This window comes from Neolamprologus brichardi, chromosome 3 (assembly GCF_056152115.1).
Source record: "Neolamprologus brichardi isolate AB-2024 chromosome 3, ASM5615211v1, whole genome shotgun sequence".
NCBI classification, from domain to species: domain Eukaryota; kingdom Metazoa; phylum Chordata; class Actinopteri; order Cichliformes; family Cichlidae; genus Neolamprologus; species Neolamprologus brichardi.
Window position 1 is genome coordinate 4,061,707 of NC_142106.1, and position 18,190 is coordinate 4,079,896.

An 18,190-nucleotide genomic window follows, 5' to 3' on the forward strand; every position below is an offset into this window, starting at 1 on the left:
TCTTAGCCACCTCATCCCTGACAGAGGCGTGTCTCAGCTTGCTTAGGAGTCTCAGAGGTTCCAATCCAGGTCCGAAGCGGCGAGTACACCACTGGAAAGGTCGGATAAAAATGAAGTCCAATAGGGCAGATCCAGTAATGGCTGAGCAGTTTGAAGGATGGCCGGCCATGGGAGGTGAATGGAAATCGCAGAGGAGTTAGCCACAGCATGTGCCTTAAATAAGGCTTTCAGGGAAACCCGAATAGTCTAAATAGTCTAAACAAAAAGTCTAAATAAAAAGTACAAAAACAGAGATGAGGATTGGAGTGGGTAAGGGTGAGCTGCTGTTTCTTTTGATCACCAGTTTTCTCCTGTTTTGAGTTAGTTAAGGAGGTCAGACTGTCTCGGTTTTGGGTCGCTGCTCTTGCCGTCGACCGGCCAGTCAGCTGAGCAGTTTTGCGTTCTTTTTCTAACTTTAATGCTGTTTTCCTTGTTGTTTTTCACCGTCTACTCCGTATATTTGTATTATTTTCCTTTTCCTAATTTTTGTGATTTTGTTTTCGACACTCGACATGACCCCAAGGCTCACCTACACCAAGGACTCCCTCATCTAGCTGCGGCTGCAGCCCGGCCTCCGGCTTTTCCTGAACATTGATGGCTTTTCACCACTTCTTCGTCTGGACAGGCGGCGGCGTGTGTCTGTATTTAAACAACAGCTGGTCCTCTACAGTCACTGTGAGGGAGAAACTGTACACTACAGACATCAAGCTTCTGGCTGTTTCCCTATGCCCCTACTACCTCACCCAAGAATTCCCACAGCGTTTCATCATCTTGGTTTACATCAACCGCAGAGATGATGCAGCTAAAGCCACAGAGTACTTCACCAACAATCTGTACAAACTGGAACAATTATCACCAGACTCTCCCAAGTTCATCCTGGGTGATTTAAACCACTGTTCCCCTGACAAGTCACTTAAAGTCTGGTCTGCTGGTGGCAGCATCTCTGCCGGGGACAGGAAGAGACTGAACAGGCTGATCAGAAGGGCCAGCTCTGTTCTAGGACGCCCTCTGGACCCAGTGGAGGTGGTGAGTGACAGGAGAATGGTGGCTAAGCTGTCATCCCTGTTGTACTTAGTTGTATAAAGCATTTGTATTCTATTTTTATCCCATTGTATATTTTATGTTATTCTATTGTATATAGTATTTAGTTTATTCTTTTCTATTCTGTACAGTTGTGCACAGTATATTATTATTATTGTATTCCAGTGTTCTCTAATTTTTGCTATATAACTTTGCACTGTCCACTTTCTGCTGTGACAAAACAAATTTCCCACATGTGGGACTAATAAAGGTTATCTTATCTTATCTTAAAGGATACCAACAGTATGTTACATGCAGCACACGTCAGGGGAAGACTCTGGATAAAAGCTATGGCTCTGTACCAGATGCATTTAAAGCCCTACCCCTCCCTCCTCTCAGCTCAGCAGACCACCACACCATCCTGCTGGCCCCTGCTTACACAAGTCATCAAGAGGATTAAAAAGGTCACCAAAGACATCATGCAGTGGACAGCAGAAAGTATCCTCACACTACAAGGAGGATTTTCTTCACCGGCTCTGCTCTGGATAAAAAGGAGGTCAACAGGGACGTCAAGAGGGCCATAAAAACAGCTAAATTGGAGTACAAAAACACAGCTGGAGAAAAATTCACCACAGGGGATCTCCGCTCAGCCTGGCAGGGCCTCAAACCATGGCCTCTGTGAATACTGCAGTCACCACCCCCAGGTAGAGAGCAGCAACCCCTCCTCCCTCCCTGACGACCTCAACGCGTTCTACACCAGGTGTGAGACGGACAACATGGCCCAGCTTGAGGAGTCCAGATCCTCACTCAAACCTGGCAGCTCTGCACTCACCTTCAGGACTGAAGACGTGGTGAGAGCCCTCAGGAGGACCAGGGAGAGGAGCTCACCCGGCCCTGACAACATCAGCAGTCGAGTTCTGAGGCACTGTGCAGGGCAACTAGGAAGTGTGTTCCAGACTCTATTTCAACACTCGGTTGACAGTCACACCGTCCCCCAGCTGTGGAAACACTCCACAGTCATCCCCATCCCCAGAAGAAACAACCCAAAGTCTCTGAATGATCTTCGTCCTGTGGCTTCAGCTCCCTGGTGATGAAGGCCATGGAGAAGATCATAAAACAGCACATCGTAAGAGCAACTGACCCCAACTGATGGACCCACTCCAGTTTGCTTATCGTGCACGCAGAGGTGTTTTCCACCACAAAGTTACCACCATGCAAACTAACGTTTTTACTGGAATCAGGGATGGACTGATAATCTGGTACACCATGTATTTTACTGGTGGCTGCTACACAGCCGGCCCTACAAGAACGAAAAGCAGCCCATTTGTTTATTTTCATTACTGACACTGGATTGTCCAATCAAAGCTCTTAGTGCAACTGGCCCCTCCCCCTCACTCACTTACTAACCAGGCCCCACAGTCACAGCAGGCTGCTGCACCAGCTGGGGACAAGTGAGGAATAGAAGTAAGAAGGGGCAGATTGAAGGACTGAGGTAAATGAATGGCTACTTTCACCACGAGCCACTGCTAACAGATAAAGTGTAGTTAACTGCATAATGTTGCCCCGAGGCAACAACGCGAAAACAGACATTTTATAAAAAAGAAACTAAACATGAATCTTTAAACATTTACAAATACATCTCAGATATTCTTGTACATACACATGTTTTCTAAACATGCATAAAAATGATATTAGTCTTAGGTCCAATCCTCTGCTGCTCCTTATTTCACTCAACACTGAGAGGTTTCATGTAACAAAATAAGTCACTAAATTTAAGGTACAGGGTCATGACATAAAGAGTTAAAAGTGACACACTATCTGTTGGCAGCTCCGCCCTGACCACAACCATCCACAAAGCACCACAATCCTACAATCCTGAAAGTGTGTTGTAAGGTTTTTGTACCATATGGTCCACGGGCGACGTTCCAGTCACCTTAATACTTATAATACCTGTTATGTTGGACTTGGGTTTTACATTTTTTGGGAGATAGATGAAGCAGATATTTCTGGATTTATAAGCTCTTTATTCCGAGGGGTCACCCTGTGTGGTTTTTGCTTTGATGCAGAGAGGACACTCAGTACACCACTCATCTAAAACTGCAGCCATTTGTTATTTTAGTAACTTAGTCATCTGTCAATTATTGTAAAATGCTTTTGTCTGATTAATGATGAATAATAAATCTTCAAAAGTGAAGAATCACAGGTGTTTCAGAATAACTGGTTTCTGTTTTGGAACTTTCAGTATTTTAAAGTTGAACTAAAACCCAACTAAACCCATCATTGTATTTGCATGTTTACGAGTTTTAAAGAAAACATTTTCTTAAATGCAAAAATATGTGATTTCTTAAGTACAGTCAAATTCAAATGTAATAAAGCATAAAACATGAATCTTTACTCTGTAAATGTAAAGTTGCTCTTACTTCTCTGTTACTTCTGTCTTGGACAGAAGCTTCTCTCGACTCTCACGGAGCACACATCATTACATTTGTACTTTGTAGCAATGAATTAAAATCATCACATAAACACCACACAGTGAGATTATCTGCCTTAAACTGTGGTGTGAGTGCAGATTGATCTGCATTCAGTTTCTTACCATTTATGAGGAGCAGGATCACCAGCAACGTTTTCATCCTCCTGTAAAAAGCTCAAACAAACACAAAGTCCTTTAAATCTGCTGCAGACTGAACAAAGAAACAAACACGCAGCAATTTCTCTCCAACTGAAAGCACAAAAGGAAAGTGTCACTTTTGTTTTTAAGAGGAAGTCAGTCATGTGACATGAAACTGTCCACTGTGAAAAATCCTCCTTACAGCCCACAACTTCCACCTCAGTGCTGACACATCAGCAGACTGACATGTATTAAATGTCATTTGAATAAAGAACAATAAAAAAGTGTTGCCATTAGGGCTGGGTAAAACGATTATTTTCCTAATCGATGAATCTAGCGATTAATTTTTCGATGCATCGATTAATCTAATGATTAATTTTTCAATCCGATTCGATTTCGATTTGATTCGATTATCGATTATTTCCATACTTTTTGACTTGCATAGCAATTTCACATTTATTAATTTATGTATATCAATGAAAAACACACATTTCTTCATTTGAAGACCTTTCAGTAAAAACAATTTGCAAAATAAAGTTGTAGAGGTCGTACAATCAAAACACTAGAGGGAGCATTTAACAAGAAATGAAATGTGCAAACATATATAAAATTAAGGAAAAGTTAACAAAACATTTCAAATAAATAGCAACAATGGTGTCTTTAAACAAACAAAATGTAACATTCACTTTGCTTTCTGCCAAAAAGTGCTCTTCATTCACAAAACAAAATCCACAATAACATTGTAGTACAATCTATTGTTTTTAACCAAAAATAAATGTTGTGCAAAACAAATATGAACAAAGGAAATCATAGCAAAAAATTAATAAAATATGAACAGCAGCAATGGCGTCTTTGAACAAATACAACATAACATTCACTTTGCTCTCTGCAAAAAAAGTGCTCTTCATTAACAAAATATCCATTTTGCTGCCTTTTCTCCTATTTCTGTGTGTGTTCAATCACATTCATCACATTGAAGTAGTTATGCATTGGAGTGGAGAAATGTTAGCATTTCTACATGCTCAGCAGTCAGGCTTGCCCTTTTTTTGGTGACAATGTTTCCAGCAACTGAAAAAAGCCTTTCAGATGGTGTTGATGTGGCAGGTACAGCCAGATATGATTTGGCTAAATTAGCCAGTGTGGGGAATCTTGTTGCATTATTCTTCCACCATGTAAGGGGGTCATTATCCCTTGGAATAGGGGCTTCCCCAAAATACAGCAGTGCTTCTTTCCTCACCACCTCATTTTCTCCATCCCCACCCTGGTCAGTGTTTTCATTACAATCTTCCTCCTCAGAATCTGTACCCAACAAAGTGTCCAACACAGACCTCTTCTTTGTCAGGGGACTTGCTGAGGCTTCCTCTCTCACATGTTTCTGCTGTAACTGTGATCTCTGCTCCCTTTTGAGATCAAGTGCCTCCCTCTGCACTGTTACTTGCAGTTTCAGAGCATCTTCTGGAGAAAGGAATTTCAGTTTACGAAAACGTGGATCGAGGGCAGCAGCAATGAGTGACACATTTTTCCCATCTGCTTGAAATGCAGATACCTCTGGCTGCCACCTATACAAGATTTCCTCTTCTGCACAGTTCTGGAAAGAGTTCGCTGCAGCAGGATCAAATGATTTGTTTTTGGTGGATTTCAGGAGACCTTTCAGCAGGGGGTGAAGAACAGAGACTGTGACATAAAACCTGTCCACTAAGAACATTAGTGGCTTGCTCATAAGGCTTGAGCACCTCCTTCAATTCATCCAGAAGAATCCACTGATCACTTTTCAGATCTAGGTACTGTTTCCCACGCTGTGTGACTTTTGGATCTGAAAGCGTCGCAACCACTGGCCATTTCTGTTCCAACAGAAGTTCAATCATGTAGTATGAACTGTTCCATCTGACAGCGACATCCTGGATTAGTTTATGCTCAGCTGTACCCACCTGCTTTTGCTTCTGCTTAAGTTTGGTGCTAGCTGGCTCACTTTTCCTGATGTGCTTTACAAGGCCCCGTGCAGCTGATAGTGCCTTATCAATCTTGGGGTCTTTCAGTCCATGGTTTACAACCAGTTGCAGTGTATGCCCGGCACACTGATAGGACACCACTCCAAACTTCTCTTTCAGGATGTGGAGAGCTGCAACTATGTTACTTGCATTATCATGCACAACGGCAAAGACATTATGCAAGGAAATGTGGAATTTTTCTGCCACCTTCTCCACCCAGGAGGCAAGGTTTTCTGCAGTGTGGCGCTTCTATGGACTCTGTGACCAGACTTCTCCAAGCATCAGTGGTAAGGGAGATTTTGGATGTGGTCTTTTTTACTTCATTCCTTAGTTTCTCAACTGAAGTTTCATACTTTCTCTCCATCATGCTTGTAAAATGACACCTAGACGGCAGAGTGTATCCTGGTTGGAAAGTGGTCAGCATTTCTTTGAATCCCTCACCCTCAACCACAGCAAGTGGTCTCATGTCTTTTAAAATCATAGATAAGATGCTCTCGGTAAGTACAGCTGCCTCCTGGTGGGTGCATGGTGTACTTCTTCTCTGACAGTAGTCCTCCAGACTTTTCTGTTTGTTCCTGAAATCATAAATCACACACAGCACACAGATGAATTCAAATAATTACAAAATAATTATATGGAAAGCATAATATCAAAATAATTAGATAAGGGACAGGTTGTTATATTATATATATATATATATATATATATATATATATATATATATATATATAAAAATATAAACCATGTATGTGCCTTACTGTTATGCCATGTGCTTTCATAGCATAACGGTAAGAGATTAATGATAATCACCAATGTTGAACATATGATATGCAGCCAAAAAATAGCATTCAAACAGCCATAGTTGATGGCACCTTTACTGGTGCACTGCTTTCTAGCCAGTAGATGGCATAACTTTGACCTATAAGATCAAGCTGGAGGAGCATTACGTATAAAAACAGCGTTCAAATAGGATGAAAGACATTAAACTTGACAAATCTAGAGTTCGTTGTCATTTTGCTTTTGCAAGCACTTTAACAATGTTGTAACAGTGTCCACGATGGCTACGTTTAGCAGGTGGTGCATTATCCTTGTTAACATTTCTCCTGCGGCCAATTCGATGTCTCACATTTTCGTCTTTCTGATAATCAGCCTGCGCGCATCCCGACTCATTTTGCCAGCATGGGCCACAAATTTAAAAAAACAACTAAACAGCAGCTGCTATATGTTACTGCTAAGCAGCTTAAATTAGTTTTGTATTTACGGAGGTTGGGTGTTTATCTCTGTCTATGAGTGAGTGTATGTCTAGGGGAGAGGGGGGGGGTCTGGATGAATTAACGGGTAAAAACGAGCGTCAGTAAAAAAGTTGAAAACTTACGGTGGTTTGTCCTTTTCAGAAGCTGCTCCTGGATGTCGTCGTTTGAGGTGCTGGTGCATAGCCGTCGTGCTTTTATGATAGGCCATTTCCACCTTACAAAGCCGGCAAACGACTGAATCACTTCCTTTTCGGTTAAAATATCCCCATACTGTAGAACTGCGTGTTCGGGTGGAGTGGTTTAAGTTGACTGCCTCACTCATGTTACCGCTACTCGCTGCCGCCATCTATTTTTTTGAAAGTGATGACGCATCGACGCAAATTGTTTTACGTCGACGTATTTTACGCGTCGACATAATCGATTACGTCGACGCGTTGTCCCAGCCCTAGTTGCCATGCTTAAAAAGCTTAAGTTTAATAACCCAAAGCTCCTGCTTGTCTCTATGTTTGTGATATATTGTCTATGTAAGTGTAGGGCTCATCAATGCCCTCACTGATAACACAGAGTTGACTGTGTTTAATAAATAATGTGTCAGAATTATTTTAAAGTTTAGTCTAAGATTAGTTTAAGTTTTGTAATTTAAGCTTGACTGTTTGAAACAACACTGATGGCGTATTTTTGCACCACCTTTTCAGAGCAGGTAGAAACTCGTGAGGGTCCTGTCAGGTCAGGTTTGTTTTCCTTCTTTCCTTCCTCTGCTTCCTCTCTGTGTTTCCTTCCCTCTCTCTTTCCTCTCAGGTGGCTGGCTTGATCTCCAGTTTTCCTGGGCTCTGGCTGTTTGTCATCAGCTCATTCACTCAGTAGAATTTAAAGACTAACAGGCACCTCCACTCTCTAACAGACTGCTACCTATCAGTGGCGGTAATTGCCGTCCAGTGTTTTCCTCTCTGCTTGTTCCTCGGGAATTTTCTCACCTGTTTTCTTTTGTGTTCTGACAGCTGGAAATACTTTCATGTGGAAGAACTCATGGCGAGTCCTGCAAATCCTGCTCACCTGAATCTTTGAGCTGGTTTGAGCTTCTGCTGAAGAGAGAAAAGCCTACCTGTGACTCACCTGCCTGCCCACTCTCCACAGCTCTTCTCAGTTCATCTCCTGCCAGGTTACGCTGGTGGACGATTGGAGGACTAAGGTTGTGGCAGCTCCACACCAAAGTGGGACATGCAGGTACAGAAGAGTCCTGACAGGTCAGCAGGACAGACTCCACCCCCTCATACACCTCCAGAGCTGAGGCATGCTGGGAAAGTGAGGACACAGAGACAGAAAAATGAACCAGCTGTGTGTGAGTCTAAAGCTGAACTGCAGTAAATTTTGAACAATGAAGCTGTGCAGGTTTTTAGGTCTAAGATATCAAATCTAAGTTTAAGAACAGAAGATTTCACTTTAAATTAAGGACAGTATGCAGCTGATGTTTTATATCTAAAGGTCTCTGAGTTTTAGATTTAATAATAATAATAATAATAATAATAATAATAATGGATTGCATTTATATAGCGCTCTCTAGGCACCCAAAGCGCTTTACAATACCACTATTCATTCACTCTCACATTCTCACACTGGTGGAGGCAGCGGCAGGTGTAGCTACAGCTGCCCTGGGGCAGACTGACAGAAGCGAGGCTGCCATATCGCGCCATCGGCCCCTCTGGCCAACACCAGTAGGTGGTAGGGTAAAGTGTCTTGCCCAAGGACACAACGACCAGGACAGAGAGAGCAGGGGGATCAAACCGGCAACCTTCCGGTTACAGATGAGGTTGTTTTGTTGCTTTAATTAATTTATTATTAACAATAATATAAAATTATGCACAAAAGGAATTACTAATGTAAAAAAAAGAAAGAAGTGGTTTTATTTATATATGTTTATATATAAATATATGCGGTGGCCCCTAGAGACAAAACATGTACAAACTCCAAATCACATTTCTAGCATGAACTGAACTTCCTTTTTTTTCTTTCCTTTTCTTTTTTTCTTTTTATTAAACATTATTGTGCAGCATGTAACATCGACAGCGCACAGTGTGCTTTGAGGTAGGAGCCAAAAAGGGTGTAGTTTGTGTGTGTGAGCACCCGTGTGATCACACCTGTCAGCATGGACGCGCTTGTTTTTAAAAGGTTCCTTCATGTAATGATCTGCTAGAGGGTGAACTTCCAAAACAGAGCTACCTAGATCACTTAAATTACACAATTGAAAGCATGTGTGTATTGTTTGTGTATTTACACACAAGCACTCATATATATTCAAATAATTTTAAAAAAAGTTCATTTACCTGTTACTACCACACACCAAATCCGGTTGTTGGTACTTGCTGGCTTGTGTAGCCACGAGGTAACAAAAGCTCAACACTGCGCCCAGCATCCTGGAGCACTTCTGTTGTGTTTTGTACGTGTTTTGAGTTTTTACGTTTTTTGTCTCTAGGTTACCATAAATATACTTTTATTTATTCACTCCACATAAAATGTAATAAATAAATCATATAATACAAAACCAACTATTCACATTTCAACTTTTAACAATTTAAATTTTCAGCTTTTTCCTTTTAAACAAATTTAAAGTGAAACAACACAAAACACTGCAAACACAACACAATTAAATATAAATTAAACAAAAAGAAGATGCATATTCTCTGTCATATGGACCTGCATGAATAAACTTTCTGAATCCTTTATCATCTGCAACTGAAAATAGTGGATGATTACTATACCTTTCTAATGTGACCTTGTTGTTCCTGGCTCTCTTTCTCTCTCTCTCTCCCTCCGGCTCTGTTCCTGTGCTACTGAGTGTAACTACCGCCCTCCCCCCTCTTCCCAGCGCAAAGCACAAGGCTCGCGTGCAGAGTGACGTGGAAAAAAGTGCGAGAGAGAGGGTGAGAGAAAAAAAAAACCCACGGCTCGCGTCGTTCACGTCAAAGATCCGGCTCTAAGAGCCATTTCATTCGCGACCGACACATCACTACAGTACAGCTCCTGCAGTGCTAACTTAGCATTAGCCTGTGTGCTATATAAACAGCTTTGAGCAGACAGGCAGAAAGTGGCATGTGGACCACTCTGCATTTTACTGACAGATACTCCAAACCTGTGAGCAGAGTGTTCACATCAGCAGCTGTTCTGTTGTAGACACACACACCCGCAGCTTTACAGGACACACACCTGTCCACTCGGACACTGGAGCACCTCTCAGACTCCACAGCTGTGTGGGGGAGTAGTGTGATCCAGCCAGCTCTCTGTGATTATTGTTAGACACCTGTCTGTCCTGGAGACATGATTCTCATCTGCATCATGTCCATTAAGTTGGTGAGTGACTTGGTGAGTTTGTGAGGACGAGACTCGGCAAAGCCAGTTTGTGTTAGCATGTAGCTTCACACGTGTGCCGGCCTCCTCAAAGGTGAAATGGTGATGGCTTTGCTTGTTGCTCCATCTCTGGTGGTATAAAGTTTGTGCACCCTAACATTAACCTCTATGCCCCTCCTCTTTCTACAAAGGAGTAAGAGGAGCAGAAGGAGGTACCAGCTGGACTGTTTCCCCCACAGGTGGACTCACAGGTGAGACACCTGCAGCTTTACTGACACCCAGTGGACGCAGCAGGAAACTGCAGCAGCTCAGACAGTAATTCAAGTGTTTATTCAGGGCTGCTGTGACTCATTAATAACTCTGATATTAAAAACAAATGAAGGCCTTTAAATGTCTAATGTTTCCCCCAAATCACTGAATGGAAGTGTTTTAAGACTGGAAGAGAAAATGAAGCCAAGAACAATTATTATTAATAGTAATAACATATGATTATTATTCTTGTTGTTAATTTCTTATTGTAAAACAAAAAAAAAACTTTTTCACTTGAAATTTATTGTTGAAAACTTGAATGAATTTTCCTGAACAATGATATAGTGCACATGTTCCCATCCAAATCAATCAAAATATTAGCTCTTAAAGTGTTAGATCATAGAAAATCTCCAGGGCCAGACTTACTAGATCCTTACTTCTTGAAACTGGCAGCTGATTTTGTGGCAGAGCCTCTCACAACACTTTTCAACCTCACATGAATGAAATTCCCTCAGTATTAAAATCAGCTTTTGTTGTCCCTCTATTAAAAAGGGGCGACCCAGCAGTGTTAACTAATTACTGACCAATATCTAATCTGTGTTGGCCAAAGTTCTTGAAGCTCTTGTGTGCAAGCAGTTAAATGAGTTTTTAGACACTAATGCCATTTTATCTGAATATCAATCAGGCTTTAGGAAAGATCCAAGTACTGTCACAGCTGCAATGAAAGTGTAAATGATAATACTGTTGCACTTGATAAGAAACAACTGCGCATCCCTTTTTATTGATTTGTCAAAAGCATTTGACACTGTTGATCATTATGTTTTAAAATGTAGACTCCTCCAGTCAGGACTCTCTGAGACAGCAGTGGCATCATTCTCAAACTACCTCAGTAGTAGGTTTCAGTGCATTAAATCTGATCTGAATTTGTTACAGTGCACAACGGAGGGCCCCAGGGCTCTGTATTAGGTCCCCTTCTATTTATCATTTACATAAACTATCTTAGTCTAAATGTGCCAGATGCAAACTTGCACTTCTATGCTGATGATACAGTTATTTGCAGCTGTGGTTCAACTCTTGTCCAAGCCACTGACTCCTTGCAGAAAGCCTTTCTTCATTGATGACTCACTTACCTTCAAACCACATGTAGAGAATCTTGTGAAAAATCTGAAGTTAAAACTGAGATTTTATTTTCAACATAAGTTGTGTTTCTCTTTTAATACAAAGAAGCGGCTTGTTGCTGCAACATTCTTGCCTGTGCTGGATTATGGAGATATTCTATATATGAATTCTTCTGCTCAATGTCTTCAAGTGGTTGATATTGTGTATCATGCTTCTCTGAGGATCATCACTAACCGTAAATCTCAGACTCACCACTGTGAGTTATACTCTCAGGTAGGATGGCCTGCTTTAGAAAGTCAGAGGAACTCTCATCTATACATTTTATGTATAAGGCGATACTTGGGTTGCTGCCTTCTTATAGATGTTCCCTGCTTGCAATGAAACATGCTGGTCGGTATTCTCTTCGTCCACATGGTTACTTGTTGCTTTCTATTCGAACTGAATTTGGTAAAATTGTTTTGTCCATTTAGCACCCTCGGCTTGGAACAAACAGCAGAGCGAATGGAAAATGACTGAATTCATTTCATTAAGTGCTTTTAAATCTAAACTAAGTATCCTTGTGGCCAAGTCCATAACATGCAACTGTTTCAATTAGACTGATTGTCATTTTAACTGAATTTTTTAAATTTTATTTGAACTTTATTGAATTTTACTGAATTTTATTGAATTTTTAAATTTTTCATTTATTTTTGTATGTGTGTTGTTGCTGCCTGTGTTTAATTGAGTAATCTCTCTAACTGTGAGACACTTGCTGCTGCCTATCTGGGCCAGGGCCTTGAAAAACAGGTTTTTAATCTCAATGGGATCTTCCTGGTTAAATGAAGGTTAAATAAAAAATAAAATAAAATTTAAAAAAGGCTACAAAAGTGTAAAAGTGCCGTGAGCAGTCAGACATGAAACTTTGATGTTTGTCACTGGAGGAGGAAGTTTCCATGACTTTGATTTAAAGACAAAGATAAAAGAAGTACTTCCTGTAAATCACAGGTGAACCTTTATGAGCCTGTAAGCTCTGCCAGTCAATTCACAACGTTGAAGCTTTTCCAGCTCTTCAACATGGCTGTAGGGAGCTCTGCCCGAAGTCTGAAGCCCAGGGTTCAGACATGACTCACACAGAGTAGAGACCAGTCAGGAATCATATTATAATATCTACTCTAGAGCGAACAAATCAGGTGTCTACTAACCAAAGAAATCTACAGACGGTGTTAAGTGTGCATCATTTCTATACAGTCAAAGTCAATAGAAAATGATGTTAAATGATGATGAAGTGAGTGAACCAGGCCACACAGAAATCTGATCCCAAACACTGATTCAGGTATATTATAATAAACTGATAATACAGATATATTTCTCATTCTAATCCACAAATAGAAAGTACTTCATGTGTTGGTCTGTGGGGCATCTCTGATCTCTAGTGTCAAACAAAACCCTCCATTTGAATTTCATTTTGAAGAAGAAAACAAAGCTGTAGAGACACAAATCTGCTGAGTCGGCGGGTAACAAGGGAAGATTTTCTCCGTGTGAGACGACGGGTTTGAACCCACCGTCGGGCCTTTCTGTGAGGAGTCTGCATGTTCTCCCCACGTCTGTGAGGATTATTTGCTGAGTCTAAATGTGCCAATGCTCGTCTGTCTCCATGTGTTAGGCCACCTGTGGATCACTTCCTAGTTAAAGGAAGACTCTTCTTAAATCTCTTGTTGTGAGAAGCAGCCCACACCCACTGATGCACATGGGCATGTCATGTATCAGAGTGGGTAATAAGGTGGAATAAGAAACCAGCAGTAAAACCCTGCATGAACAGACATCTGCTCCAAGCACAGAGACACGTTTTCAACAATGTATTAGCTGTTATTGGTTCATGCATGCAGCTGCAACAGATGTTGTACAATGGTCATCATGTAACTGGAGCTGGACTGGACCCACTCAAGGTAACTGCAGAGAATCACTGGAGGAACTTCTTTCACAAACTTCTGCATTCAAGCAGATCCATCAAATATACAGGGCTCCTTTTTACCAGCATGTTATAGAATAACTGTGGTCGGCCTGAAAAATAACTATGAACTCCTCATTTATTTAAATGCAGACTCCCATTCTGCTTTTACAACATCTGATTATTGTCCACATGAACTGGACTGAATGTGATTGGTGTGAGTAGTTGGAACTGTGACATCAATGGTGTCTCTGCCTCCTCCGTCATAAAGAAAGCCCAGCAGAGGATGTACTTCCTGAGGCAGCTGAAGAAATTCAACCGCAATCATCGAGTCCATCCTCACCTCCTCCATCACCGTGTGGTACGCTGGAGCCACCATCAGGGACAAACAGAGACTGCAGCGTGTTGTGCGCTCTGCTGAGAAGGTGATTGGCTGCAGACTCCCATCTCTGCAGGACCTGTACACCTCCAGGACACGGGGGCGTGCAGCTCGGATCACAGCTGACCCTTCTCACCCTGGACACAGTCTGTTTGACCTGCTCCCCTCAGGCAGGAGGCTCCGGTCCATTCGCACCAGAACCTCTCACCATAAGAACAGTTTCTTCCCCTCTGCTGTTGGACTCATGAACAATAACCGTATGACTGTTCCCACCACTAACACATGACCCTACGCTGTGTTCACTGCATCATTCCATGTTTGCACTGATCACCACCTGCACTCATGTATATATCTATCTACTTAGCACTTTTAATTCTTATTCTTATTTTCATGTCTATTTAAGCGTTATATGACAGTATGTTTGCACTAAGCACTGCAGCAATTTCCTAATGTTGTAAACCTGCTCAACATTTGGCAATAAAACCCTTTCTGATTCTGATTCTGATTCTTCTCTCTTAAACACAATTAGTCTCTTTAATTCTGACTGAAACTGAAGTCAAGTAAACACAACTACACATCTTTGTATAGAAAGCTCACACAGTCACTTTCACTTTAGAATGAAAGAGTAAACTGAATGAATGTGTCGGCTTTATAATGTGCATGTTTCTCACAGAGGAGACAAAAGCCACACAGGTCAGGTTTCACAGAGATTTGTCTTTATGGTTTATACTAAAAAACAAACTGTACTAACTCATAGATTTTGTCCTGAGGAAGAGTCGACTTTAACCCCAAACTTTATTAAACTAACCTAAGTCAAGCCGAGTAGTTCTGCTGCCTGAACCTGACCTAAGTTCTCTATTTCACACAGATACAGTATGGAGCTTGTGGTTAAACTTCCTGTCAGACACACGTATTTGTCTCTGCTCTGATCCAGATTAACCACAGCTGACTGTATCCTGAACACTGACAGGATTCAGATTGCCCACAGAGACAGTTTTGTCTGTCCTTGTTGTGCTGTTTAACTTTACACTGACCAGTGTAAAACTAATGTGAAAGAGCGTGACAGAGTAGGCGGGGTTTATTCTGTCCTTCTCAGTGTTTTCCGTTCAGGTCCAATAACATCTAAGAACAGAGGATCTCTTTTATATTTGAGGACTTCAGGTAGCTGATGTTTTATGTCCTCACCAGTGTTGGGCAAGTTACTTTGAAAAAGTAATTAATTATAGTTACTAGTTACTTCTTCAAAAACGTAACTGAGTTACAATATTCTAAAAGTAATTAATTACTTGGAAAGTAACTATTGTGTTACTTTAAAAAAACAAAAAAAAGCGTGTAACCCTCTGGGGTCCAGGGTATAATTGGCCATTTTTAACTACTTTTGATTTTCCCTCCACATTTACCTTTAAAAACAGTTTGTTGCCTTGGTGGTATCATCCTTTTCAGCACAACCTCACGTGTCTGAATTTACAGTCATGTTTTCATTTTGACAAACTGTACTAACACAATTGATCTAAAATCAGCCAAAAAACATAAAATCAGAGTATAAAAAGTTATATTTACTTATTATGTTATGTTTACTGTAACAACCACAAACATGTTTAATGATCATATTTCATAACTTTAAATGTAAATATAAATGGTCAATTTTAAAATCCTACGCACAAGTTTTGCAAACCGCAAAGTGATTTTCAGCCATTTACCTTTTACCTTGATTTTTTTAAATAACCATTTCAAACTATTTACAGAACAATCAGCTGTTCTTCAATAAGATGCCACACAAATTATTTGTGCCACTCCAAATATTTCTGTCCACTATAAAGGAAACATCACAGCCTGATACCTGCAGGTCTGACAGCAGCAGGTGTGTCACTGCTGTTTCTACCTGGAGACAGCAGTCGCCTCATTGTTCTGACACACAACACAACACTATCCACAACACTACACACTAACTACACAAGACAACACATTAACTACACCAAACACGCTAAACGTCACAAATCTCTCACATCTCAAAACTCTCTCTCTCTCTTTCTGCTGTCTCTCTCTCTCTCTCTCCTAAAACTTCCCCTGTTTTTTTTCTTTTCCTCTCATAAGCAGAGAGGTCTCGCTGCGCTGTCCTTAGACAGTAAACGTGACGAAACTATTGAGGAAAAAACGCTGTGTATATCTTGTTTATCATGACTCTGGTTTCACTGGCCGATCAACACAGTTTATAAACTGGTATATGTCACCTTGTTTGCTTTGTCTTTAAGTGGTCATGTGATTGACCACGACTACTTTATTCTTCCTCAGTCAAACAGCAGCACTCATGCGATTGTTTTGCCCCCTTAGCTCCAGGTGTTGTGCTAGACAGTGATCGTGATCACCGTCCGCGGGAGCACAGCTGCTTAAAGCTGTAGCGTCCAGATTACTTACAGCTACTTCCGTGCAACTGATATAAGATGCTGTAATCTGAAGGGAGCTTCAACCGTCTGTTTGTTGAAAAATAGTAACGAACGGCGTTTTCTTGTTAGTAACTGCAACGGCGTTGTAACGATAGGAATAGTTTTTAGTTAGATTACTCGTTACTGAAAAATGTAACGCCGTTAATGCCGTTAGTAACGCCGTTAGTAACGCCGTTAGTAACGTCGTTAGTAACGCCGCTAGTAACGCCGCTAGTAACGCCGCTAGTAACGCCGTTATTCCCATCACTGGAACTGAGTACTCTTTTGAGGAAATGAAAGGATTTTAAGCACACCTTATAGTCTGAAAAATGCGGCACTGAAGTTATTGTGCTTAAAGTGCTTCACTGAGCTTAAATTTAAATTATCTCAAGATACATAAAATAAAAAGAAAGTCAAAATTAAAATTACCTCAAAGGCTTTGAACTGAACATCTAAAGAAATGCACATCTTACCTTGGGCATCAGAGGTCCCTCCCTTGACGATCTCTGAATGTAACAGATGACTCAGAATAAGTCAGGAAGTGTACTTCTAAAATGTCTTTGTTTCCTCTGTAAAGTTTGCATTTTTTGGTGCTTATTTTGAGGAGCTGTCTGGATGAGGCTATTTGAATAACCAGGATATTCATTACTGTCTTTTATTCGTTCATAATCTTAATATTAAGCTTTGAGTAGTGGCATTTAATTAAAGCATTTATTCAATATATACATATATAGTTTTAGTTAGATTGTTACACATATGAGAGTGGCCTCTGTCTGGTTGTGAGCTTTAGTAGGCGAGGTGAGAGGTGAGACAAAGTGCAATTGAGGTCGGGAGACATACACACACATCTTAGGTAGACTTATATTCTAGGTAAGAGTTCAGACATATTTTGCTTGCAACTGCATTTTGAGTCTGCAGAACTGACAGTTTTGTTGCAGAGCATGCCCTGAGGTTTTGGAGAAGCGAGAGCGAGACGGGCTACAGGAAAGGCACCTGGCATGGAGATGGAGGCGATGTTCTTTTCACTGTGTCAAAAGTCGTCACCAGAACATTTGTGGTTTTGCAACTTATGCATGTATTGTATCTGCTTGACGCATGAGGGGGCGTCATAAACAATACCCCGATGGTATAAAAACAACTGATTGTGTATTGTTCGAGTGAGATCGATGCTGTCTGCGTACAGTGTTCATCTCCCACACGTGTGTTCATTAAAATCATCGTTTGACCGACTCTCCTGGACCAGTGTTGTGATTTTGAATCCCTCCTGTATCCCTCCTCAATATTTGAACCTTTAACAGTTTAGACCACGATATGGGCACACTGTGTGTCTGTTGTTGACCACACAGAGACTTTCAGAGTTGCAAAGACTTTTCTTTCTTTTTTTTTCATTCGAATGGCTGGTCTATGATTTTTTTGGCAGAACACTGGTGGAATGTGTCGCTGTGCGCAATTAGATTATTGTGGGAATTCCCTACGTCATTTTCCCTTTCTGTGCGTCTGTGCAGAGACACCAGCATGATACACAAATCGAGCAAACAGCAGCAGCACAGAGTCGGTGGTGCAACACTTCAGCGGTGCGTTCAGCTACTCTAAGCAGCACCTTCATGATTGGTTTAGGTCATGATGGGGGCATAATGTTGTCTGCTGTTGGCCACACAGAGACTTTCAGAGTTGAGGAGACTTTTTGTTTTTATTCGAACGGCTGGTCTCAACAGTGCAACCAAGGATTTTTTTAGTTGCTCTAAATGGGCTCCAAACATTCATATCCAACACATGTAAAGCCTTCAAACGTCATCTGCTAATGTTTCTGTTTATTCTATGATTATTTTAAAATGAGCTCACA

At 41.1% G+C, this 18,190-nt stretch overlaps 1 protein-coding gene and 1 pseudogene across 4 annotated transcripts in view; both read right to left on the bottom strand.

Moving 5' to 3' along the window:
• Nucleotides 1–18,190, bottom strand: part of LOC102789482 (methylglutaconyl-CoA hydratase, mitochondrial-like) — a 674,272-nt gene that overhangs the window by 419,313 nt on the left and 236,769 nt on the right. The window contains exon 1 of one of the 4 annotated variants that reach the window (XM_087838452.1): nt 3,653–3,689. The exons of the other annotated variants lie outside the window; for them this stretch is intronic. Coding sequence (XP_087694578.1) covers nt 3,653–3,689 — 37 coding nt within the window. Of the gene's footprint in view, nt 1–3,652; nt 3,690–18,190 lie in introns of those variants that run through there. 4 annotated transcript variants of the gene reach the window in all.
• On the bottom strand, nt 4,628–6,155 carry LOC148103187 (E3 SUMO-protein ligase ZBED1-like; annotated as a pseudogene).